Below are 23,540 nucleotides of genomic sequence, written 5' to 3' on the forward strand. Positions count from 1 at the left end.
GCACTTTCTCCTGCACATCGGGGGTTGCTGGGAGGGACATGTTGAGGGTCTGGGGTGGGTGGGAGACCCGGGGGACCCACCTCCTTAGCCAGAGTCATTCACCCATGAGCCCTTTCTCACTACAGCGACTCCCATTTTTTCCTCTCCCCCTGCAGGAATCCAGCAAAGGAAGGAGCAGGATGCAGAGGCACAGAAGAAGGCAAAGGAGTGTGGGCGAAGGGTGCTCAGGATCTCCCCGGACCAGGGATCAGACGTGTACCTCCTCAGGAAGATGGTAGAGGAAGTGTTTGATGTGCTTTATAGTAAGAATCTTCATGCTTCCCTTTGGGGATATGGATTGCCCCCAGGGCTCTCTGAGCTGCCCAGTACCACCACCAGATGTGGCTTTGAGTGCCAGCCCAGCTCCCCAGCAAGAGGAAGTGCCTGCAGGTGCCTGCAGGTGCCTGGCACGGGTGGTGTGGTGGGATGTGCTCCTGCATAGGGTTAGCATTGCACTGAGATGGGATTTGGCCGCTGCTTCACTTTCCAGTGCCCCAAACGGGCCAAAAAAAATCCCCATGCTGGGGGGAGCATCCTTTGTCTCCCCTGACCAGGGGAAGCCTCTGCTATGCCCTGGGATGGAATTTCCAAGCACACCTTTATCCCTCACACCTCGTCCATTGCACCTTTTTCATAGCGCTGTGTTGGGACTCTACAGACTCACTTCCCCCCTTTCCCTGGCAAGTCTATTTAGAAGGAAAAAAAGATGATTTTCTAGCAAGCAGCCCTGCAGCCTCAGCTTCAAGAGACAAGCTGGTGCTCTTCCATCCCCGGCAATAAACCTTCTGCAATTAAAATGTAGATGACCATATGGCTGTTGATATGGAACCCAGTGGGTTGCAGAGCTCCCTCCAGGCCCAATCTGTGGTGGCTTGAGTAGCAGCAGTGCCTTCTTCTCACTCAGGAGGATCCACTGGAGCCCCCACGGAGTGGCTGGAGGCAGCAGCCATGCTACCAGCTCATCCTCTGACAGCATCTCTAGGGCTGTGCTGCTTGAGAAAGGAAAAGCAAGGTTGGCTTGGGAAAACAGGGCAACAAGCGTCAATATTTTCACGTGGTGCTCAGCAGTGTGCTTTAGCCTACTGTGATGTTTCGGGGGAGTTCAGGCCATGTGGCTGGATCAGCTGCAGAACTGGGTGTTTGGCTTTCCTGGGTGCAGCTCCCCATCACCATCTGCGATTCAGAGCCTGGTAGAGCCCTACCAGGGCTGCACAGGTCTCCCTGAATCCAAGGTGCGGGGCTTGCCCAGGTCTGTGTGTGGGGTTTGGGCATTTCCGCTTGACAGAAGGGGGATAATGGGAACTACCACCAACCACCTTGGGCTCACGTGTAGGAGTTGCTGTTGCTGGCTGTCACACCTGCCACAGGCTTCACAGACAGAAAAGGGAGATGATATCTCTTCCTCCCCCCTGGGAGAGACAGTCACTAAAGTTTTCTGAAACCATTCAAAGGATGTGGAGGCAATATTCCCATTAAGGGGGCAATCAGATCCCCTTGCTGCCTTCCAAAGGCTGGGCCTAAGTGTGAGAGAAGGGATGATGCAGAAGAGACAAGGGAATAGGATGCAGAGGACGTTTTTGTGCTGGTGGATCCCCTCTCTAAGTTGTAGGTCTGCTGCTGAGAGAGTGCCAAAATTTGCTGTCCTCTTGGGAATATGAGAATTACTAAAATCTGACATACCATAAATGTATAATTGCATTAAAAAAGCTTGATCAGGATGCATTTGCATGGGGTGTACAAACCAGGCAGGTAGCCCATCCATCAGGATGATTAGCAATGCTCTTTACCTTGTTGAGGTCTGTGGAGGTGCATGGAGACAAGCTGGTCCCCAGTCCAAGTTGGCCAGCACTGCTATAGCAGGAGGAGGTCAGGCATCCCTGAGCCAGTGGTTTTGGCTCTGGCACTGGGTGTAATTCTGCCTTTGCTGCTGCTTCAGTAGGATCAGCTGTTTCCATTCTTGAGCTGCTCTGTGGTGAAACCTGCCTAGCACTCCCAGCATTCCCACTGGAAAGAGCCTCTCTTGATTGAGTGGAGAAATAATACATGTCCAAGCCTGATTCTGTTTCCAACAGTGAGAGGACTGTGAGAAATTAACAGTTACTGTTCTTACGGGGGGCTTTTATCCTTTTAGTCACCTCCCATCAACAGGGATTGGAAACAAAAAAGTCTTAAAAAATTCTCCATCAAAAAGGTTCCCTCCAGAGCCAGGTAATCTCTGAACCAACAGGATGACTGATTACCACTGGCTTCTATTAAACAGGCATTAATGATGATTATTGCCTCTCTTTAGCTAAACTATAAGCCTCTGTGTGGCAGTGCTAGGCTTGTGAAGGTCACTTTGACAGTAACATGTTCCCCATTAAAATATGTCTGGGGAGTTCTTGGGCATTGGGTTGATAAGGAGACACTGTAGGCATCAGGAGCTTTTCCTCATCACAAAGAGAGGTGATGGAGGGAGGTGGAGAACTGCTAGAGCCAGCAGTTCGGGACAGAGAAACTGTCAGCTTGCAGAAAGTGAACTCGCAGTGTCGTTCAAAGGCTCATTTTGAAACTTAAGTTATTGGCTTAATTAAAATATTATCCATCCCATGTATAAGGAACCTTGATGTCTCGTGCAAGTTGCACACTGTTAGTTATCATGTGTTCGTTCAAAGAACATGTTGAAGAAGCCACTTTTAATAAGGACTTGCTGACAGTGTCACAAGATTTACAGGGTTTCTGTAAGATATTTAGGTATGGGGGTTGGGTTTTTTTTAAGAGGAGAGAAAAAAGAAAATATTTAAAAGAAAATCCACAGTATAAAATCCCACAGTAACTTAAATGTCCAGTACTCTTCTCTGCCTGTCCCTCAGCCTGGAGACAAAGGTGCAGACACTGTGCCATGCTACCAGATGTTCTGCATCTGGATACTGCGTTGCCAGACCAGTCTCATTCCTTCATGGCTGTTTCTTCTGCTTCATGCTTTCAGCACCAAGTTTATTGCTTGCAGTGGCTTGGGTTGATTTCCAAAATAATTCTTCCACAGAGAGCAGCTTAAAGGTTTTGGCCATTTCTTGGAACCCTTCAGAGGGGACTGTTTTTCTGACAGTGTCCTGCCTGAAGAGCACCATAAACAGCCGTGGTTTGGGCACGTGGGCTCTTTAGCTCATTTAGAAAATCCCTCTATAATGGCAAGGCTTGCTGGTCATCTCTTGCTGCCAGGGAAGGGAAAGCACTGTGCACCCAACTCCTTGAGAAGATTTTGGTGTCAGAGGTAAAATGGAACCAGGCTCATGTGATGGGGACATGGGGGGACTCTGTGGCCATTGTTGAGGGGAGGGGGTGACAGTTCTGGGCTGCTGGAGGTGATTGTGTGGTCAAACAGATCAATATCCAAGCTGTCTGTGAATGGTGGGATGGAGGGAGATTATTGAGGGTTTTTTTCTTGTCTGTTAAAGTGCATCAAAGCTGCTTGATAGCAACAGCAATCAAACTACTTCTCATTCTTTCAGGAGGTAAAATAAGAAAACTGACTGAAAATAAGGTTCCCCGAATATCTCAGTAAACATGAGATAAAAATCATCATGAGGCCTTCAGCCTTCTTTGTCAGCTTTCAGCTCCCTCCCAGCTTGCTGGTGGCCATGTACCTTACTGGCACATTGCTGGGAACTCCCAGGAGTCAGCTTGTGCCAAATGACCCTAGCTGAGGATTTTACTGTGCAACCTGAATGATGAGACATCGACTTTTTGGCTTTTATGAGCTTTTTATTAATTAGTGCTTTTAGAAAGGGCTTGGACTGCCTTGCATGCTAAGTGCAGAGGTAAGAATGGGTCTTCTCCTAATGGTTTTGTTGTTATTTCTTGCTCTTGCATTTACTGCTGCAGCCTGGCTCAGCTGTGGTCGGGGGCGCGGGGTGTTTGTCAGTGTGTAACTCTGCCCACTCGCCAGGTGAAGCCATGGGGAAGAGCAGTGTGGTCCCTTTGCCGTACGAGAGGTTCCTGAAAGAGCCGGGCTCACTTGCAGTTGCTGGCTTGCCTGAAGGGATCAGCTTTAAGAAACCCATGGAGTACGATGTGAAATCCCTGATGGCCATCCTAGAACACAGCCACAGCATCCGCTTCAGGCTTAAAAGGTAATTTTGGGGATCCCCAAGTGGTGAGAGAGCAGCAAGCCCTTGGGATAGTGGCTCTTACAATGCTGGCAGATGGTGAAGATTTTGTGTGGCACAGGCAAGAGAGTCCCTCCTATGCCCCAGCTTCTCTCCCAGACACACAAACCTGGGTCCATGCCAAACCCAGCCTTGCACAGAGATTTTTTCATGTCGTGGGGCTCGAGACCATTTCAGGCTTGTTTCTTTTAAGTGCATGCAAACATGCAGATTAACTGCATCGTTTTACATGTCTCTGCCAAAATTTCCACTGCAGTAAGCTAAGTGCTTTTCTTGTCTCCAGAGGAGTTTCTGGGGTAAGTGCTGCAAGTGTCTTCCCAGCCTGAAATGGGTTTTTTAATGCCAGATGAAGAGGGAAGTGGGAGACTGCGACAGGACAAACTCCCCCTTTTGGCCACGTTTACACAAGGGGTGTGGTTGTTTTGGGTGCATTTCCCTTGTGTTTGCCTGGCTGGCAGCACCTCAGATCCATTTAGAGAAATGCTGAGCACTACCAAATACCTCATCTGAAGGCTTGGTACTTCTGGAAAATCAGGCTGAGACGGCTAAAAGTAGGACACACAGAATTTGAGGTGTCTGCGAGCTCGTGGCTGCCTGTCTCATGTGGAGCGCTTTTATTTCCTTGGTCTGTAGCTCATCCCTGGGCTGACTGAGGTCCCCTTTGAACATGCCATGGGTGCTGGCACAGGCAATATAGCCAAGTGGTTGTGGTCACACAAGGTTTTACCTCTTAAATGCATCAGGCATGAAGCTGAACAGCTTTGCCTTAGCTAATACAAACACTTTGAACTACCATAAGACCAACCAGATCCACTGAAAGAAGACAAGAACGGTCCAGGTGCCTGAAGATGCTCTGGAGGTTGGGTGATGGATGTAACTTCTAAATCATAGAATAGAACTAGAATAGATCCATAGACTGGCTTGGGTTGGAAGGGATCTTTAAGACCATCTTGTTCCAACCCCCTCAGGGACACCTTCCACTAGACCAGGTTGCTCCAAGCCCTGTCCAACCTGACATTGAACACTTCCAAGGATGGGGCAGCCACGGCTTCTCTGGGCAACCTGTACCACCACCCTCACAGGGAAGATTTTCTTCCTACTATCTAATCTAAACCTACTCTTTTCAGTTTGAAGCCATTCCTTGTTGTCCTGTCACTCCCTGCTCTTGTCAAAAGTCCCTCTCTAGCTCTCCAGTACCTTTAGGTAGTGGAAGACTGCAGTAAGTTCTCCCCAGAGCCTTCTCTTGTCCAAGCTGAACAATCTCAACTCTCTCAACCTTTCCAAATAGGAGAGGTGCTCCAGCCCTCTAATTGTCTTCATGGCCCTCCTCGACAAGGAGCCTGGCAGCCAGTGATGCAGCATGTTTCACCCTCCTGGGCATGGCTCTCCTTCCCCCTCCACATCCTTGCTTGTTGAGGCTTAGCAGTGCCTTGGGCCCAAAGGAACCTGTTTTCCCTCCTCTTCTCCCTTCCTTCCCCTCAGGCCAGCAGATGAGCCCAGCCGAGAGCCCAACCCCAGCGTTGAGTTAACTTGTTCCTCCCTCGCCTCCAAGGGCAGCCGAGACTCCGGTGCCAACGGCCCCATGGCCAAGCCTGCCACCCAGGACACCCCCTCCGCCATTGCTGTCACCAACTTCCTATACAGCGTCTCGCTGCCCACTCCTGTCGCCGTTGACCTCAAGCAGGAGGTGTCCTCGGGGCTGCCTGGGCCGACCGCGGTGGGCGAGGCTCTGCTGGCCCGGCCGGCAGGAGAGCTGAAGGTGCCTTCCTCACAGGAGTACAGCGACTGCTGTGGTAATAGCCTAGAGTTTGCTCTAAGATGAGGGCCCTGTGCACAGCCCACCCCGGGCACTGGCAGGGGACAGGCTGGGTGTTTTGGTGGTCCTCAGATGAGTTTGGCCCGAATGAAGATGAGTGGAGCCCCTGGGCATCCCTTTCTGAAGATGAGTGGAGCCCCAGCCCCTGCCATGCTGCACTGCCCCAGCCCTTCCCTGGGTGGCTGCAAAGTGCCAACGGGGCACACCTCTGTTTTTGCTCCAAAATGCTGGGTGCTGCACTACCAGGTAGAAGGACAGCTGGAATGGGGATGGGAAGGGTCGGTCTGGTCAGCATCACACCGGGAGTCACAGGCCAGGGTGCATGGAGGAGAGAGAGAAGAGTTAGGTCAGTGTCATTGGCGGGGCTCAGCATCCAGAGTCTTGTTGGGATGCCTGGAGCATTGGTCAGGCTCTCATCAGCCCTTTCTCCTTGTCTCCCCTCTTGTCCAGGACAGAAATCATCGGTCTCCGGAGGTCCCCTCATCCAGAATGTGCACTCATCCAAGCGCATCCTCTTCTCCATCGTACACGACAAGACAGGTCTGTGTTGTGCTCTAGCATTGGAGGCAGTCGACAGCCGTCTCTTAGGGAAAGGTTTCCTCTCATCTCTCCCCAGCAGTCTCGCAGCCCTGCAGGGACTGCATGCTCTGCAAGGACTTGGCAATGCTGGAGATGATGCAGGAGGGAATTTTTTTCCCTTTCCTTGATGCAACATCTCACATTGCAGCCCAAACCTTCATCTCTGCTCAGGTCCATCCTTGCCGTCTCCAAGATGCTGCCAGTGGTTGCTGAGCACTGCTGGCTGGGTGGGAATTCCCATCTCTGCTTCCTGCACAGGAAGGCATGGCTTTGGGAGAGGCTGTTTGCCCCAGCTGCAAACAGCACATACCTGCTGAGAACTTGGCGTTATTTCAAAATAGCTAAACCCCACTAATCCCAGTGTGATTCTGCAGCGGTGCCTGCAGGGATCAGCAGTGGGGAGGAGACTCTGCCATTTCCCCACCTCCACTCCACCCAAGGAAAATGCAGCCTAAAAATGTTGACGTGTTTCCATCAAAACCCTCACCTGCCTGCCTTAAAGAGGAGAAAAAAACATGGGTGGGAAAGCTGGGAAAGAGGAGGAGATCGAAAAGCTCCAGTGTGAAATGGCTGTTCCTTTCAAAGGTTCATTCCAGGTGGAGTTGGCTCTGTCCCAGAGGGTCTTTCATTGCAGGGTTTAGAAATTTTGTGGGGTCATTTCTTGGTAATTTGCTTTTTGCACGTGCTCTGGAGGGTGCTTGGGGCTGAGAAAGCCCAGCCTGGCAAAATCTGCTCGGGAAGAGGGAAATAATTTTTAAAGCAGCAAAGTCTTGTTCGTGCTTCCCAGCACTTTGTGGGAGAAAAGTGCATCTGCTGTGTTCAAACCATATGGAAGTTTCTTATTTCTTGTATTTTGTTTTGATAGATAAGTGGGACAGTTTTATAAAAGAAACTGAAGATATCAACACCCTTAGGGAGTGCGTGCAAATTCTGTTTAACAGCAGATATGGTGAGTAGGAGTTAATATCCCATTATGCATCTGCAGCGCTTGTGGATTGCATATCATTATATAGCAATCATTTTTGTTCCCTAACACAGCAGCAGAAGCCATATGCTAGAGCTCCCTGCTCTTCCTAACACATTTAGCTCAGCAGCTTCCAGTCTTTGGGTGTCTGCTGAAGGTTATGTCAATATTTCCATTTGGAAACACCCCCTCTGCTGTCGAGGAATTTATCACTGGGCTGTAAAGCATCTCTGGCTGTGAGTGTGGCATGCCAGATCAGAGCACCCGGGGCACCGGAAGTAGTGACATGTAGCCCTTTCACATTAACATGGCAGGTAAAAAGAAGGTGATTGTTATTGCAGCTGCTCTTTTTTCCATCTGCATGGCTTACAGATGTCATTGGTGCTCCCTTTGCAATGGGCAGTGCTTCTAGGGTAGCTACTGGGCATTTGGGCAGCTGGAAGCTTGGGAAATAGTTTGGGAATGGGTTGATGGGCTGGCTCTTCACCTGTGCCATCCCCATCAGTCTGTTAATTCATGTAATTCATGTAATTCATGTGTCACCTGTGAGTTATATATGGGCTTGAGGTGAACCCTTTAACTTATGATCAATATATGTGGTGCTTGAGTGTGTACAAAGAGTAACAGAGCTGGGGAAGGGTCTGGAGCACAAGTCTGATGAGGAGCAGCTGAGGGGGGCTCAGCATGGAGAAAAGGAGGCTCAAGGGAGATCTTCTCGCTCTCTACAATTACCTGTAGGAGATTGTAGCCAGGTGGGGATTGGCCTCTACTCCTGGGTAACAAGTGACAGATTTAGAGAAAGTGGCTTCAAGTTGCTTCAGAGAAGGTTTAGATTGGATATTGGGGAAAATTTCTTCCCTGAAAGGGTCATCAGGCACTGGAAGAGGCTGCCCAGGGCAGTGGTGGAGTCACCATTCCTTGAAATGTTCAAAAAATGTGTAGATGTGGCACTTGGGGACATGGTTTGGTGGTGAGCAGGGCAGTGCTGGGTTAACAGTTGGAATCGATCTTAGAGGGTTTTTCCAGCCTTAACAATGTTATGATTCCATGTGCTATGCAACTCGTGAGGCATAGAGCTCACAAATCTGCTATGGTGGGTTACAGGGAGTTTGAGGATGGCATGTGGTTCACCCTTGGTTTGAGCATCACTGGGCATGTTTGGGAGTTTTGGAGGACACAATTAGCTGTGTTTACTGCTGCTTTCTCTCCTGTTGTCCCATTTGGCATGGGAGATCTGCTCCTGGGGCTCACCTTCTGGGACAAGCAAAGAAGAGGACAGAAGACACTTGCTGTGCTTGAGTTCAAGCCTTTACACCTTCATTTTAGCATCTGTAAAAGAAAAAGTGCTTGTGTAAATAAAAACCATGTGTTCACCTTTCAGCTGAAGCCTTGGGGTTAGACCACATGGTCCCCGTCCCATACCGGAAGATTGCCTGTGACCCTGAGGCAGTGGAGATCATCGGCATCCCGGACAAAATACCCTTCAAAAGACCTTGCACCTATGGTGTCCCCAAACTCAAGCGGATATTGGAGGAGAGGCACAATATCCATTTTGTTATCAAAAGGTGGGTGGTGAGGAAGGCAAGGGGGAATGCATGGCTTGAGGGTACTGGGGACTTGAGCTGTGTTCCCTCTGTTGCTCACAGGGTTTGTTTTGACACCCAAAACTCATTTCACCCTTTTTCATGGAAAATAGCTGAAAGCTCTTTTCCCCCCACAAACCTCTGGTTTTCATCTCTCTTTTTGTAAGGATGTGACAGGTCTGGCTGTACCATGGTCACCCTCAAGCCCTGCCATCCTGTTTTAAGTGATGATGGCACCAGACATTGCTCATGCCACCCCAAGCATTTCAGGTTGTTACAGCACCCTCCGATCACAGCACAACCCTTTCCAATGGCATTTGGTGGATGGAAGTGGTGCCTGGGTGGGGGGAGGAACATCTGTATCCATGATGCACAGGGATTCCCTCCACCTTGTTTTTTGTTGATCACTTGTGCACGTCCTCTATATCTGGTGACGAGGATGGGCACTGTGTCTTGGTGTCTGCATTTGCACTAGAGCAGGAGGAGTGGATGCATTCCCAGTTATGTCTGTGGCATGCAATCCCTCTTTGCTTCTCTATCAGGAAAATCTGCTTTATAATATATTTAATTATTTAGTCCCTGCCTGTGCAGCACTTGTACTGTTTCCCTGCTAGAAGTGTGAACCTATAGCACAGAAAGATCCCAGCTAAGTCTCCCAAGGGCGCTGAAATCACCAACATCAATGGAACTCAGGCATCCTAAGAGGAATTAGCTTTCCATATGTCAGCTGCTAGAGAAGCCACTTTTTCCCACCCTGCTCAGGCTGCACCAGTCTGGATCAGGCCCTGGGATATGGCCCTGGATACACTTTGCTCCCATAAGCAAAGTTGTGGGTAGCACCAAAATATGATATTCAGGAGACAGATGACATCTGGTCGATGCTCTGTCTTGGGAAGTGAAGGTCCAGCAGCTACTTTGGTCCTGCTCTCTCTTTTGGTAAAGCCAGCCTATAGCAGCCTCATTTAATAAGTTAATTAAATTAAGTGAATGATTTATAAGCAGATTTAGAGGTGCTTTAGTTAAAAAACATATGCTGTAAGGTTGCTTGGTTGCACAACAGGCTAGAAGGTTTTTTTTTTAAGCTGAAAAATTCATTCTCTTTTTTTAGAGAATTAATAAAACCACTATTTTGACTTGGTTTAATACCGTTCATTAATAAAACCTCCAATTCAGTCATTAGAAGCACCTAATCCTTTTTTTTTCCTTTTCTCCTAGGATGTTCGATGAGAGAATTTTTACAGGTACGTTCTCCATGTCCTTTGATTTATTGCCCACAAAATTGAACTATTATCCAGAAAGCAGAGTTGAAATAATGTCATCTGTAAGCAACAGAAGTGCAGGACACATGCAGTTATGCTCAGAGAGAAGAAACCTTGTCTGTGCCCTACACCAGGACATGCTGAGATTTCTTTTGCCTGGGATTGGTGCAAGCTCTGTGCTCCCCTTAAAAATTGAGTTTTGAAGGTTTAAGCGAGAATTCCTGGTTTGTGAGGCTGGGCTGGCTCCCTGCACCAGGCTGAGTTGCAGTACAGGCAGCACACAGCATGTTTCTGTGCTTTCAAGAAAATCGTTGCCGTGTTCCTCACTGGTAAATTATTATCTTTTTTTGTCTGGGAAGTGCTAGCATCATCCAGCTGCTGACTGTTTTTAAAAGAAAAATAACAAAAGTCCATTTTTTCAGTGACAAAACCCTGATGAGGGAGTTCTTTGACTTTCTCTCCTTTTTCTCTGAGCTGGAGAGGACAGATTAAGTCTTTACTGTGAGGGTGGTGAGGCCCTGGCACAGGTTGCCTAAAGAAGCTGAGGATACGCTATCCCTGAAAGTGTCCAAGGGCAGGTTGGACAGGGGTCTAGTGCAAGCAACCTGGTCTAGTGGAAGATGTCCCTGCCGACGACAGGGAGTTGGAATGAGATGGAGGGTCCCTTCCAACACAAACTATTCTGTGATTCCATGATAAGTACTTCTTGGCAGATACAAGAAAACAGGTACCTGTGCTGTCCAACTCAACCCTCACTCCAGCAGTGCCCTCATCACACACCCTCATACACACCTGCACTGCATCCAAATTTATCATGCCCAGCCCTGCTCCTGAATCACCTGGGCTTGGCTCACAAGTAAAGACTTGAGGTGTTGGGGTATTGTTTTGGGTTTTTTCTCTGAGCTACCAACCACACACACACTCGCAGCTCTCCAGACACCTTCTCAGATATCTCTGCCAGCCAAATTATTGCTCTGGTCCCGTGGCAGCCCTAGCCCTAACATTGCTCCCTGGGCACGATGATGCTGAAGCCACCCAAAGGGGACCTCTGGCAGAGCCTGAAGGGGTCCCCACCTGCATTAGGGGGTTCTTTGTCTAAAGTAATTAATGGCTTTTTTTTCTCAAGAAAAGGATTTCTTTAAGCTTTAACCCATCCCCAAGGGATGGCACACTGAACTGTGTCTTGGGATGCTTGGGTTTTCCTTGCATAATGGCTGCACAGTATCTGGGGGGAGGCATCAAGTACATCTGTACATCAGCTCAGGAGCTGCTGATGGAGAGCACTGTGCTGTGAGCTTAGGGGTTACATCGCAGGAAGCTGCAAGTAGAAATTAGGAAACGAAGAAGCAAACCCAGCAGAACTGGGGTGGGTAGCAGGTTATCTCTCTGGTCCCTGCAGGGCTACTAGAAGCAAAACTCATTAAACCTGTCTTTTTGTGGTTTGCATCAGCACATCAGCCTGTGCAAAAAAAAAAGCATCTGCTGAGTCAGGAGGTGCCATTTCTGCAGAGATGCTATTTTCTGAGTGGAGCTGTATTTTAAGTTGCCAAGTGCAAAGTATCTCAAAGATTCCCCATACAATTTTGCTCGCCCTTTCATTAAAATACCCACTACTGCTTGGAAGACTATTTTTGCTCCTCCCCTGGGTAGCAGCTTCAGACAGGCTCCGCTGCTGGAAGAACAAGATTTGGTCCTTAGAAAGCACAAATTAAAAGGAGCCCTTTGGACTGTCGGTAGATAAATAGTGTCTTTAAGGCTCTATATTGCTGCTGGTCCCATTGCCAGAGTCCTGCCCTTCCTGGCAGGCAGGAACCAAAGGGACAGAGGATTCACATTGCCGTGGATGAGATATGTTTTAGAAGGGTGGGGATATTGCAATGGTGCTTTGAGACCAGCAAAGGGCCTTTGGCAGCAGCTGTTTAACAAGACACCTCTGTGGTTTCTGCAGCCTCACAGTGTAATCTCATTCTCTCCTTCCCCCAGCCCTCATCCTTCAGTTCTTTGCTCACCTTCCCTGCCTTATTGCATTTCCTACCCTGCCTTCAGATTACTCTTTTCATCTCCAAGGTCATTGCTGAGGCTTCATTTCAGCTCCTTTCAGGCTGCTGAGGAACAGGGAAGGGAGAGAGGAGGTTTTTCATGGTGATGGGATGCTTTCATTCCTCTTGGTGTCACTGCCTGTGGGGCTTGGAGCTGCAGGACAGGGCTACCTGTATCACTGATACTCTGGGTTTTGCCAAGCTCCTATCCAGTACAGCCCATCTCCTTCCTTGGAACAGGGCTGTCCCCAATTAGAAGTTAGTTCCTACAGTACTGGTCCATGGCCCTGAGTTTTCTGACCCTAGTCCCTACCTCTTGGAACCTTGTCCTGGCAGCTAGCCCTTTCGGGAGATGCTCAACCCTGGCAGGGCTTCTCAGCACACACATAGTTAATGCAGAGGTTTAAGCAAATGTCTTGCTATTATTTTAACATGTAAACCAAATTAAATCTGCATCTGTCTCTTTGCAAGCAGGTGACACTTGAAAACCTGCCTCCCACTCTGACCTCAGCTCTGGGACTAGGAGGGGACCAAGCTGCATCATTGACATCTCCAGTTGCTAATTCTGTTTTTACTTTTCCTCCCCAAACCTGCCATGCGCACTTGGCACCAGGAAGCAAATTTACCAAAGATCCAACCAAGCTGGAACCTTCCAGCCCCCCCCGGGAGATTTCCCCTGAGCCACACCGCGGGGCTGTGCTGGACCTGGCGGGGACCTCTCAGGCCAACAGCAGGTAAGTGAGGCTTCTATCCCTGTCCCCTGCCAAGTGACATTCCTCAGAGCTATTTGGGGAGTGTTAGTGTGCACAGCAGGTTACTACTGTATCCATCAGCAGTGTGCAATGCATGCAGGAGGTTGCCATGGATGTAATTCAGTAAGCTGCAGCATCAGGTCCATGTAGGTCCATGGTGGGAAGGTGAGTGATGATGAATTGTTATTGCTTTCCTGCCTTCTTAAAATCCCACTGTAATGGTACAGCTAACCAGCACAGGAGGAGGCCAAGCAACCCTGTCCTTTTGCAAGCCAAAAATTTGGAATCATTGATTTTGAACAAAACCGATAAATCGGTGCCGTGCCTGGGCAGGCTGGGATTATCTGTTGGAGCCCTCTGGTGTTAAAACATGACCTAAGGATTCACCCTCAGCCCACACCATAACAGCATCCTGCTAATAAAGTGTTGCTTGCTTATAAAGCTCACAGGGAGACTAAGAGTAGATTTAATAAAGACTGGGTTATAGAGTTCAGCAGAGCAGGAAGCTTTATAAGAGTACCTGTTTCTGTTGCAGTCATGCCACGAGCTAGACAAGTCTGTGCTGGCAGTGCCTGTGGTACATATAGCGCATAGCATACAGCTTTCCAGCCCAGACTAGGAGATCCAGGAGGTGTTTTTCTCTGTATAGCCCCAGATTCCTTCATTCTTGCTTCAGTTGAAGCAAGGTATAATTTAGTCTTTAAAATCACTTTGAAGACGAGAGGCAGGGTATCGGTTTTTAGCAGTATAAACTGCTCTAAGACAAGGAGCCTTCTCCTGGCCTTGCTTCACACAGCTGTCTCAGTCATGGATGGGGTGAGAAGTGCTCCTCAGCCTTTCCATCACAAAGCCTCACTGCCCAGCACTGATAGCTCCACCAGCTGGAGCTGCTGACTGTGCTATGGGGTTGATAAGTTCTGCAGATCAGGACAGGGATACAGGGTGACTTGTCTCCTCCATGACATCTCTTGGGTTCCTCTCGTTTCTTGGCTCTTCATTGACATGAACCTGTGATGGGCTGGAGTCTCCTCTGGTTCTCCCCAGTGCTGTTTCAGGTTTATCCCCTTGGATGTGGCTGCCACATGCCCCTTAACCTGTGCATGCTCTGGGCAGGGGAACCCGCATCACTAGGGCAGGCAACAAGTGAGCCCAGCAATGTGCCCAGCACTGAAATCTCCATCTTTGGAGGGCAGAGAGTTCCTGACCTGCCAAGTCCACAGGACTAGCATTCGTCTCCAGCCTTCTGGGTATCTTCAGCTTCAAAGGAGGGTTTGCAGGAGATTTTACTTTGTTCTTCCTGCAAATGAGGAACCTCTGTGCCTTGGTAGTTGCATTTCCATAGCAATGGTCCGCTCAGATCAGAGTCCTACTCCAGGAAAAGGGCAGTGCCCAATACTCCAGGAGAAAGGCCAGACACTGTGAGGGGTAATGTGCTCCCCAGGGAAGCCCTCCTCCCAAATTTCCCTGGTAAAAGGTTGACTTTAACCTGAAGCGGGAGAGTTTAAAACCCTTTCCAAGGCTCACCTTCTAGACCAGTGATCCTTTCTACCAATACCACATTTAGGAAGAACATTTCAAGAATACTCCTGGCTTGTTCTGTGGTTTGTTCTGCTGACACTGCTGAGTGGATTTAGGCGAGTGAGAAGTGGTTTTGAACATCACTCCTAAGCCAATAAGGGTATGGCACTGGCTCAGAAGGGTTTTCCTTCCCCATGAAGGACCAGCACTGGGGGAGAAGTGCATTTCCAGAGTGGTTCCTTGGGTTCCTTACTGCCAAAGAGCCATGGTTGTTCTTGTTTAAGAGAGAGACAGAAAGCATGCACATCCTGAGAATGCTAAATAATCTCATTTGGATGCTGAACACCTTGTGTAAATTCCTGAGCATGTGAAGTTAACTGTAGGTGGGAGATTGGGATAGTGCCCAGTTTTTGGGGAAAAAAGGCTTTGAGCAGTAAAAATATTTACCAAATCATTTGAGTTTTTTCCTTTATCCCTCTTTACTTTAGCTCCATGAGTAACCACATTGTAATGATACCTTATGCACTCCTCTCTGTCACAAAGGGATGGAGCCAACCAGGTTTCAGGCTTAAAATGTCTCTTGCTTTCCAGAGCTCTCTGCTGTGGTTCCATCCGTGAGTGTCTAGAGGCAGGACTGCCATCAGTGGGGTAGCAGGACCAGGGTGGGTTTGGCAGCAGGGCTTACTCACAGAGAAACTCACAGACCATGGCTTTCCTTGCAATCATGGATGCCGTGCCACTATTGGGACCTTGAGTTCAGTTACCCTGAGGACCTGTCCTCAGCCCTTGCAGCCCTCTCTGATGGAAGGCAGGGTTTCCCCCTTGTGAAGTAAGATACATGCAGGTATTCCCCCAAAATGCTAAAGCAGTGGAAAGAATTCAAAAAGGTTTATTCAAAGGCAAGAACCCTAGAAACTCACAAAGAATATTCTGCACCAGCAGTGAGAGCGCTGGGCCTGAGAAAGTAATGCCTCCTGATCTTTTCCAGGCTTCTTATCTTCTCTGGCCTCCCTTCCCCAGCCTCCAGGCAGTCACATCCTGTAACACCATGAGGCTTTATCTCTCCTCAGACCAGAGAGAGAGAGAGACTGCTGCTTCCTCTCTGGGACACAGGAGGGAAAGAAACACTTCCCCCATCCTTGAAAAAGGGGTTTCTTCTTAGGCAAAAAGTCTCCCTAAGCGACATTTAATTAAGCTCTAGTTTTCGCGTTACAAATTCTTCCAAAAAGGGGTACCTATTCCTACACCCCTCCTGCCAGGATTGGTTCTACACACACCACTGTGTTTTTAAGCTCTCTCTTTTCTTGTTCCTTGACCACCTCTCTTGTCTGCCTTTCCTTTCCAGGTCTGAGAAGTGTAGTGTTTCTGAAAGCTGTGAACCAGGTGAGGAATAATTCATTTTCTCTTGCAAAACAGTGATATTGGGGGACAAACTAGAGAAAGATGCCTGCAAAGTAACTTGGATGTGTGACATCTGATTGCGGCACAGTACAGTTCTCTAATGACTTTATCCCCATTCGATAGATGCAGAGATGAAGGCTCTTACTGTGTGACCCTCCAGCTGGGGAGGTCAAAGTGCGTAAATTGAAATAATGAGGCTTAAGCACGTGCTTAAGTGCAAAGCAAAAGGAATTCATCAGTCTCAGTTCCTTTGAAAGCCATCACTTAGAACTCATAGGTGTCAGTGTTCTGAGCAGCACAAATGATAAGGAAGTGCTTTTCCCCAGATTTAGCAGTTTTGACCTGTTGAAACAGCACACCAAGCCTTGCTGTCTTGCTTGCCCAAGCTGCAAGCTGGGACTCTGCCCCTTGCAGAGGGGATCCATCCCATCCTAAGTGAGGAAGTTTATCCTGAGATAAAAGGAAGCAGGTTAAGCACTGTGGGCAGCCTCCTCCTGGGGCGGTCTCTTCCTGGGGCAGCCTGTTTGCATAGGTTCCCATCCACTGGGGTTGAAACCATGCTGAATTTTGCAGGGGTTCAGCTGGTCGCATCCTGGTGTGATGCAGCTGCCGTCAGCCTTCTCATAACAGGGGCATGTTCCAGGCATTTGGGAGCATTAAAAATGCCAGAAGCGCTCACTGGAGACAGCTTCTCTGTGTCCCCACCAAAGCCTGTTGGTGGCTTTGGTTCATTTTAAGTGAAGAAAGCCAGGAAACAAACATATAACAAGGGCCAGCGGCCACTTCGAGGGCCCCAACAGCTCCTGCCAGCTGACCTGTTTGCAGAAGCCATGCCTACAGATGTCCTTTTGGGTACCTCCATGCCGTGGGCTTGATGCCACTGGGCCACTTTGCCAAAGCCTTGTTGATGCAGGATGCTCAGTTGGCACTGACGTCACAGCCGGCCACACTTTCCCTGCATTGGTGGGCACACATGGCATTACTGGATCCTGTTGGCGACTGCCTTCCGTTGCCTTTCCCCATAGGTACCTCAGGAGAGCTAGGTGGGATCAGGCAGATCAAAATCGAACCAGACGAGCTGGACATCATCCAGATCACCGTACCAGGTAGCTGCTGGGGTACCGTCTGTGTGCAGTGGCTGCTGCGCAGGCAGGGCTGCCGCATCATGTCTCAGCATTTTGCTTTGAGAAGAGGCATTAGCAGGGTATCTCCCAGCACAAAAGGTTCCCTTGTGCATGTGCAACAGTCTTCCTTCGCTGACAGTCATTTTAAGGAGCATATTGAGATTTCCTGGGAGCACTGGTAGGTGTTTTAGGGTTCTTTGTTGTTTTTTACCTCTCTCCTTTGTTGCTTTCCTTTCTTGCCTTTCCCTTGGAGAAAGCGAGCCTGGTTTGCTGCTTTCCTTCACACATGGGCTTAGAGGATCCCAGGTATTGAGTGCAGGATGCTTTTGATGAGGTCCTTCATTTAGAAAACCAGCCTGGTTATGAAGAGTTCATAAAAACAGGTCTAACCTGCTTAATGCAGGTTTAATATTAAGCATATGCTGAAAATGTGTTGGAATTGTTGACATTGATGGGGGAAATTCCCTGCATTTCTACCCGCAGAGGTCAGTGTTAATGGGTGGTCATGGAGATGAGGTGCTTGAGGGGCAACTGTGAGAGTTATTTTCTACTTACCTGACCTGGACAGTACAGCAAATGGTAGGATGATCCTCAGGGTTTAATGAGTGGATTGTTAGCAGTTTGCATTTGCAGTGTGCTTTACAACCATTAATTAATAATCTCACCAGAATAAGGGCAACAACAGGACTCAAACATGCCTGAGGGTGAGCGATGCTGGGGACAGCAGTGACACCCAGCCCCACTGCACCAGTGTTTCACCTCTGTTGCACCCAAATTGTAGCAATCCCCTCAGTAAGGTGATAGTAAGTAAGGGGATTCACTCCAGGATTGGTGTAGGGTGGACTTATCTATGGTTAATATAGGGGAAGAAGAAGGAACAAAGTATAGTGGTATGTCAGACATTTTAATTTTCAACTTGGCAGCTAACGAAAGAGAAGGAAGGTAATGTGTGGTGAGGTAGAGCAGGAGGAGGGGGAGTAATTACCACTTCTCCCATGCCAGGGAGATCATACTCCAAGTCCTGAGTCCACCTTTTTTTACCTTATTTGAAGATCAAGTACAATCCGGGGGAATGCAGCTGAGGACAGGGAGGAGGACTAATAGAAAAGAGGTTCTCACCTGCAGGGAAAAATTGATGAAATTGGGATTATTTTTCCTGTGAGGTCAGAAGTGACCTGATTGAAGTGTATAAACTAGCTGTAACTTTATTTGAAGATTAATTTGGATGGCTCTTTGAGGGCATTGGAGAGCCTAGCACCTGGGAAGACAGATTTAACAGAAGAGGGCGGACAAATTGCATAAGGGAAGCCAAAAGAGGGGTGATTTTGTGGAGGAAGGCAGCGTAAGTGGAATGGTTTCCCCCCGTGTAGTAGCTAAGTTTAGCAGCATTAACTTTTTTAACCAAAATTGAGTGTCTATGTGGAATTAAGCCAAGTAAGTAATTTTGAAGTATTTTTGCTCTTTGCCTTCTCTAGAGGTTAGGAAGAGACTTTTGCTTCTCAGGCTGAGTGGTTGAGTGTGTTTCAGGGATGAGCTTTGGGTGGTTCTGGGGAGGAAGAAGGCAGATGCATCCCCAGATCAGCTTCTGGTGGTGTGTGGGGCTCTCAGAAGTGGGAGGCCCTTTGCTCGGTCTTTGCTGATGGGTCAGGACCTTCTGAACCCTGTTTTGGGGACAGTGTGTCCCTGGCATCAGAACAAAAGGTGCCCATGGATTTTTGTCTGCAGACCGATCACCTGGTTTAGATGAGATGCACAACCCAGCGCCCACACACGTGGCCTCCGAGGAGTCGAGCTACATCCTGGAAACAGTAGCAGGTACCAGAAATGAAGCATGTGGGAGGCCGTGTGGTGGCACCGGTGTTCACGCATGTGTCAGAAATGAGTAAATACCATTTCTGAGCCCAAGTGGTGGAGTTGGGATCTAATTCCAGAATCTTGGCCTCAATCAGGCCAGCTGGGAGCTCTGATGAACTAACTGGTGGCTTTTCTGGCACTGCTGTTCCTTCCCAGCTCCCAGCATTCTGCAAATCCCAGTTCCTCTTCCTGGTTCATGCCTGGGATTTACCTGTGGAACATGTGCTGGCCCAGTGGCTTCCCTTGCTCCTGCTGGGTCTCTCCTCTCCCAGGGAGCCCATACCGAAGGGCAGGCAGACCTCTTGTATGTAGGCAATGAGTTATTCTGCTGATGTAACTCCTGGCATGCTGGTACCAAGCCCAGCTTCTGCTGGGACACATGTTCAGAGCTTTGTGAGGGGAGGGAGCATTTGAGTGGCTGTAGGGCACCTGGAGAACTCCTGCTCATCTGGTGTGGTTTTGCTGGTGCCTACTACTGCTTACCCTATTCTTCCTCATCAGAGACAGAGAAGGGGCCAAGTGAGGAGTCTCGACGTGAAGAAAGGCAGATGGAGGGATCAGGTGAGTCTACGGTGAACTCTGAGCATTGCCCATCATTGCAGGTTTTTGGAAGGATGGATGAACACAGATGTATTTTGGGTTCGGTTTTGTGGGCTTCCTATGTTATCAGCAAAGCCTTCAGCCTCCAGAACCTCAGCACAGAAGGGCACTGCCATGTTCCTGGGCTCTGTCCTCCCCTCTCTTGCTGGATTTGCTTTTCTACCATTTTTTTTCATTTCTGGCTGCTAGCACCACTCTGTGGCAGGTGCATCCCTGCCCTTCCTTGCTAGGGGATGAGCTTGGACACAGCTGTCAGAGGTCTGGCACTGATCTGCGAGCATGAAGAGTGTGCAGCCGGCTCTGCCAGAGGTCAGGGGCTGCTCACCTGTGCCATGCATTGCTTACTCCTGAAGCAACTGGTTGCTCAGACCAGTTCTCTCTATTGTTTTTTTTCTTTTTTGCAGATGGTATAGGGGATGTTTTAAGTCATTTGAGGAAACAAGTTGAAATTCTGTTCAACTCACGATACGGTAAGATGGTCATTAACACATTTCATCATGCCGAGTGTCGGCCTTGTCACCTACCGTTTCCAAACCAGCAGCTGACTGAAGGTGCTATCTAATTTGTTTGTTTGCTGTCTGCTGGGTTTACAAATGCATTTGAAATCTCCTCAGGCCTTGTTATTGAAGCTCTTTCCCTTGGTTTCCTCAATGCTGTTTCACTGACTGCAGCCCAGGAATTGCTGCCGTGGCCTTCAGCCTTTCTCCCATGGAGGAAAGGTCCAACATGGTTCCAGCATCATTTGTTTGAAATGTCAGAGAGGGTTTTCCACTCAAGGTGGTCATTGCATAGCTCAGGAAGGCTGATGGCGCCTCGATGGTGGGGACTGGCACTCAGCATGCTCTGCTCACCTCTTCTTAGAGAGATTATTTAATTGAGAAAAAGTACAAGTGAGGTCACACATGCATTTTGAGAGCTGGCAGAAAGTTTTTGCCACTGGTAGGACCAGGAGATGTGGGTCTGCCTGGTAGTCCTCACAAGCTGGAGGCAGAGCGGAGCTGCATCCCCTGGGCTTGTAGAGCCCATTGTGAGCAGGGAAAGAAGGGCCAGGATGCTCTTGGGCAGGGCTGGGCACTGGGGATGCAGCTGAAATGGCCATCAGAGTGATGGTCCTCACTGCACCCCATGCTTTAATAACAGACTGGGAGTTGTCATCCACACTGGTGGGGTTTTGTCCTGGTTTATCATCTCTGCCCAAGTAGTGCTACTTGGCATTGGCTGCTCAGTTGCTTTTGGCAATATTTAGCAGAGCAAGGGGAGCCCTCACCATACTGGGCTGCGTGGTGTACCACCAGGCATGTTCCCTGTCCCCTCACCTAGGAGAGGGATTTCCATGGGGGTCTGAATGTGAGGTCCCATTGCTTGCAGCCTTTTTAGGAAGGCAGACTGTGATAATGTAGCAAATGCAAAAGCCAGCTCCAGCTGGCTGCCTGGCTCTGTCCCTCTTCTCATATCTGCCAGTGTCAGGGACATCCCCACCAGGCACAGAGTGACAATAAACTCCCCCAAAACCTCCACCAACATGCCTTGTTGCTGTTGCTGTGACCTGACACAGAGGTCCAACAAACTAATGAGATTGAGTCCCCATGCAGCGAAAGCCATAGGAATATCAGAGCCGGTCAAAGTCCCCTACTCCAAGTTCCTGATGTACCCTGAGGACTTGTTTGTTGTGGGCTTGCCAGAAGGCATCCTGCTGCGCCGCCCCAACTGCTTCGGGATTGCAAAGCTGAAGAAGATCCTGCAAGCAAGCAACAACATCCAGTTTGTCATTAAAAGGTAAGGTGGATAGGGTGGCCATCCCTTGGGGAGGATGTTTCTGCTCAGAGCTCCTGCTGCTGTGCAGTGTCCTGGGGAACATCCATCTCTTGGTCACCTTCAATAAATTTGCTTGATTAAAAGCAAGAGTTGTTGCCTCGTTAGAGCCATCCGTGGGAGGCAGCAGTGGTGTTGTCATCTGTCTATTGGGTTTTTAACCTGCTTTTGCAAATGTTGGCCACAGCAGCAGGGAGCATCCAACAGTGGGGGAAGGAGCCTTTAAACTTCAGGGTGCCTTGGTGTGGGACAAGGAGAGGGGCTGGGAGCCCTGAGAGGTCTTCCTACAGAAAATGAGGTAGCTGCAAACAGCAGGGAACATGCCAACCCTGTGTGGAGAAGGGGGGGTGTCATAAGAACTGTGAGAGGGCTGTGAGAAGCCCAACCAACGTAACATGGTAGCATTGCCCTGAAAGAGGGAACAGATCCAGCAGAGATGGATTTTAAAATGTCTTGGGTATTTTAGTGATGTTTCTCACCCAACTGCTGACACAACCAATGCAGCAGGTGGCTGAAACAGAAAATAAACATTGGGAGCATGGAGATTTTGTGGTGTCAGAGCAGCAGCTCCCAGACCAGCCCAACCATACTTTGGGGTTTCTCTTGTCCTGATCTTGGACCGATTTCTTAGTGATACAGCTTCAGTGCAGCTTGTAACAAGCCTTGCTATTGCCTCACTATGCAGTTTTAGCATTAGGTACCAAGGTAAAAATTTTTGGGGCCAATTGTATGTTGAAAGGAGCCATGCACAGTTTCTCCCATCCCTGAGAAACGTTCAGGACCATGTCCACCAAAAGTCTGTAGCTGCTGACTTAAGCTGCTCAGTCATCACTTGATTAATCTCATCCCAGGGAGCACCGCATCAGTTCATTGAAGAGTCTGTCAGTGTGAAAACTATGTCCAAAGTTCTCCTGTTGCATTGCAGGAGCTTTTAAAATGGTGTTAGACAGGGTGAGTGGTTTGTGGCTCTAGGAGTGGTGGTCCTGGGGATGCTGAAGCAGCAGAGTCTCACTGGCCAGGAAGGTCAGTCATGTGCCCTCTGCTTCTCCCTTTTTTTCCAGACCTGAGCTGCTGGCAGAGGGCTTAAAGGAGCCGACATCGGACAGCCCAGCAGCCAAAGGTAGGTTGAGAGACACCTGGCAGCTGGGCCATTAAGGGCTAGGTAGGAGAGGAATGAGAGTGATTTCATACAGCATTTCTGTTGCCTTATCTCTCCACCTCGTTTTTTGGCTGGAAACCCCTCTCCCGTGCATCCCCCTTGGCAGCACTGCAAATCCTAATTCCTCTTATGTCCCCTGTCTCAGCCGCCAGCGAGAGGGACTCGAGCGAGGTGCTGATGGAGGACGCTGTGAAGAGACAGGGCTTTCAAGGTGGGGGGCTGGAGGCATCTGTGGGGGCTGAGGCAGAGCCCCTAGCCCACTGCAGGGGCTGCATGTGACAAACACGTGAGAAGGGAGCACTGTGGGTGTTGGGGCTTGGTGGGTTGGCAGAAGAGCAAGGCAAGACTGGGAGGAAGGAGAGGAAGTGGGATGAGGAGATGGGAAGCACAGGCAACTGGAAAGCAAGATGTACAGCTGGGACAGGCAGTCCCACAGGTCCAAGAAAGAAGCTCAAACTGCTCTGCATGGTGCCCTAATTAACCCACTTTGCTTATCTCCCTGTCTGACCTTGTGAGATGCATAATTAAGTTTCTAAGCCTCGGGGTTTGCCTTTTCTGGGGCTTTTTCCGCCTGGGTGATACCTGTATAAATGCCACTCAAGTTCAGCATGCGCTGGCAACAATGTGGTGGCTCCCTTGGGGGAAGTGATGGTGAGAAGCCTGTGGGCTGGGCGGGCAAATGCTGCCATTGCTCAAGCATCCCTTCTTGGGCTTTGGAGTACTGCAAGGGTTTGCACAGGGAGGGAGCCTTTTCAAAGCCTTTGGCTTTTCCAAGAGGCTTTGGAGTGTGTTTTATTTTAACACAGGTAATTATCGCAACTGAATCTTCAACTTCACATGGCTTTTATTCTTAGCAAACAGGCAGAGGAAAAAGCCCCATATTTCTGTTTAGA

The 23,540-nt window shown here is 49.1% G+C and overlaps 1 protein-coding gene across 5 annotated transcripts in view; it reads left to right on the plus strand.

Moving 5' to 3' along the window:
* Positions 1–23,540, plus strand: part of GTF2IRD1 (GTF2I repeat domain containing 1) — a 71,862-nt gene that overhangs the window by 27,542 nt on the left and 20,780 nt on the right. For 3 of the 5 annotated variants that reach the window (XM_064677576.1, XM_064677578.1, XM_064677575.1), the window contains exons 4-19: positions 156–302; positions 3,968–4,151; positions 5,670–5,980; positions 6,454–6,543; positions 7,448–7,531; positions 8,928–9,111; positions 10,345–10,370; positions 13,041–13,161; positions 16,043–16,080; positions 17,124–17,204; positions 18,948–19,037; positions 19,578–19,637; positions 20,081–20,146; positions 21,269–21,452; positions 22,550–22,608; positions 22,793–22,858. In XM_064677576.1, coding sequence (XP_064533646.1) covers positions 156–302; positions 3,968–4,151; positions 5,670–5,980; positions 6,454–6,543; positions 7,448–7,531; positions 8,928–9,111; positions 10,345–10,370; positions 13,041–13,161; positions 16,043–16,080; positions 17,124–17,204; positions 18,948–19,037; positions 19,578–19,637; positions 20,081–20,146; positions 21,269–21,452; positions 22,550–22,608; positions 22,793–22,858 — 1,791 coding nt within the window. The remainder of the gene's footprint in view (positions 1–155; positions 303–3,967; positions 4,152–5,669; positions 5,981–6,453; positions 6,544–7,447; positions 7,532–8,927; positions 9,112–10,344; positions 10,371–13,040; positions 13,162–16,042; positions 16,081–17,123; positions 17,205–18,947; positions 19,038–19,577; positions 19,638–20,080; positions 20,147–21,268; positions 21,453–22,549; positions 22,609–22,792; positions 22,859–23,540) is intronic. The other 2 variants (XM_064677577.1, XM_064677579.1) reach the window with 2 other exon arrangements.

The sequence above is a fragment of the Pseudopipra pipra genome, chromosome 21 (assembly GCF_036250125.1).
Source record: "Pseudopipra pipra isolate bDixPip1 chromosome 21, bDixPip1.hap1, whole genome shotgun sequence".
Classification (NCBI taxonomy): Eukaryota; Metazoa; Chordata; class Aves; order Passeriformes; family Pipridae; genus Pseudopipra; species Pseudopipra pipra.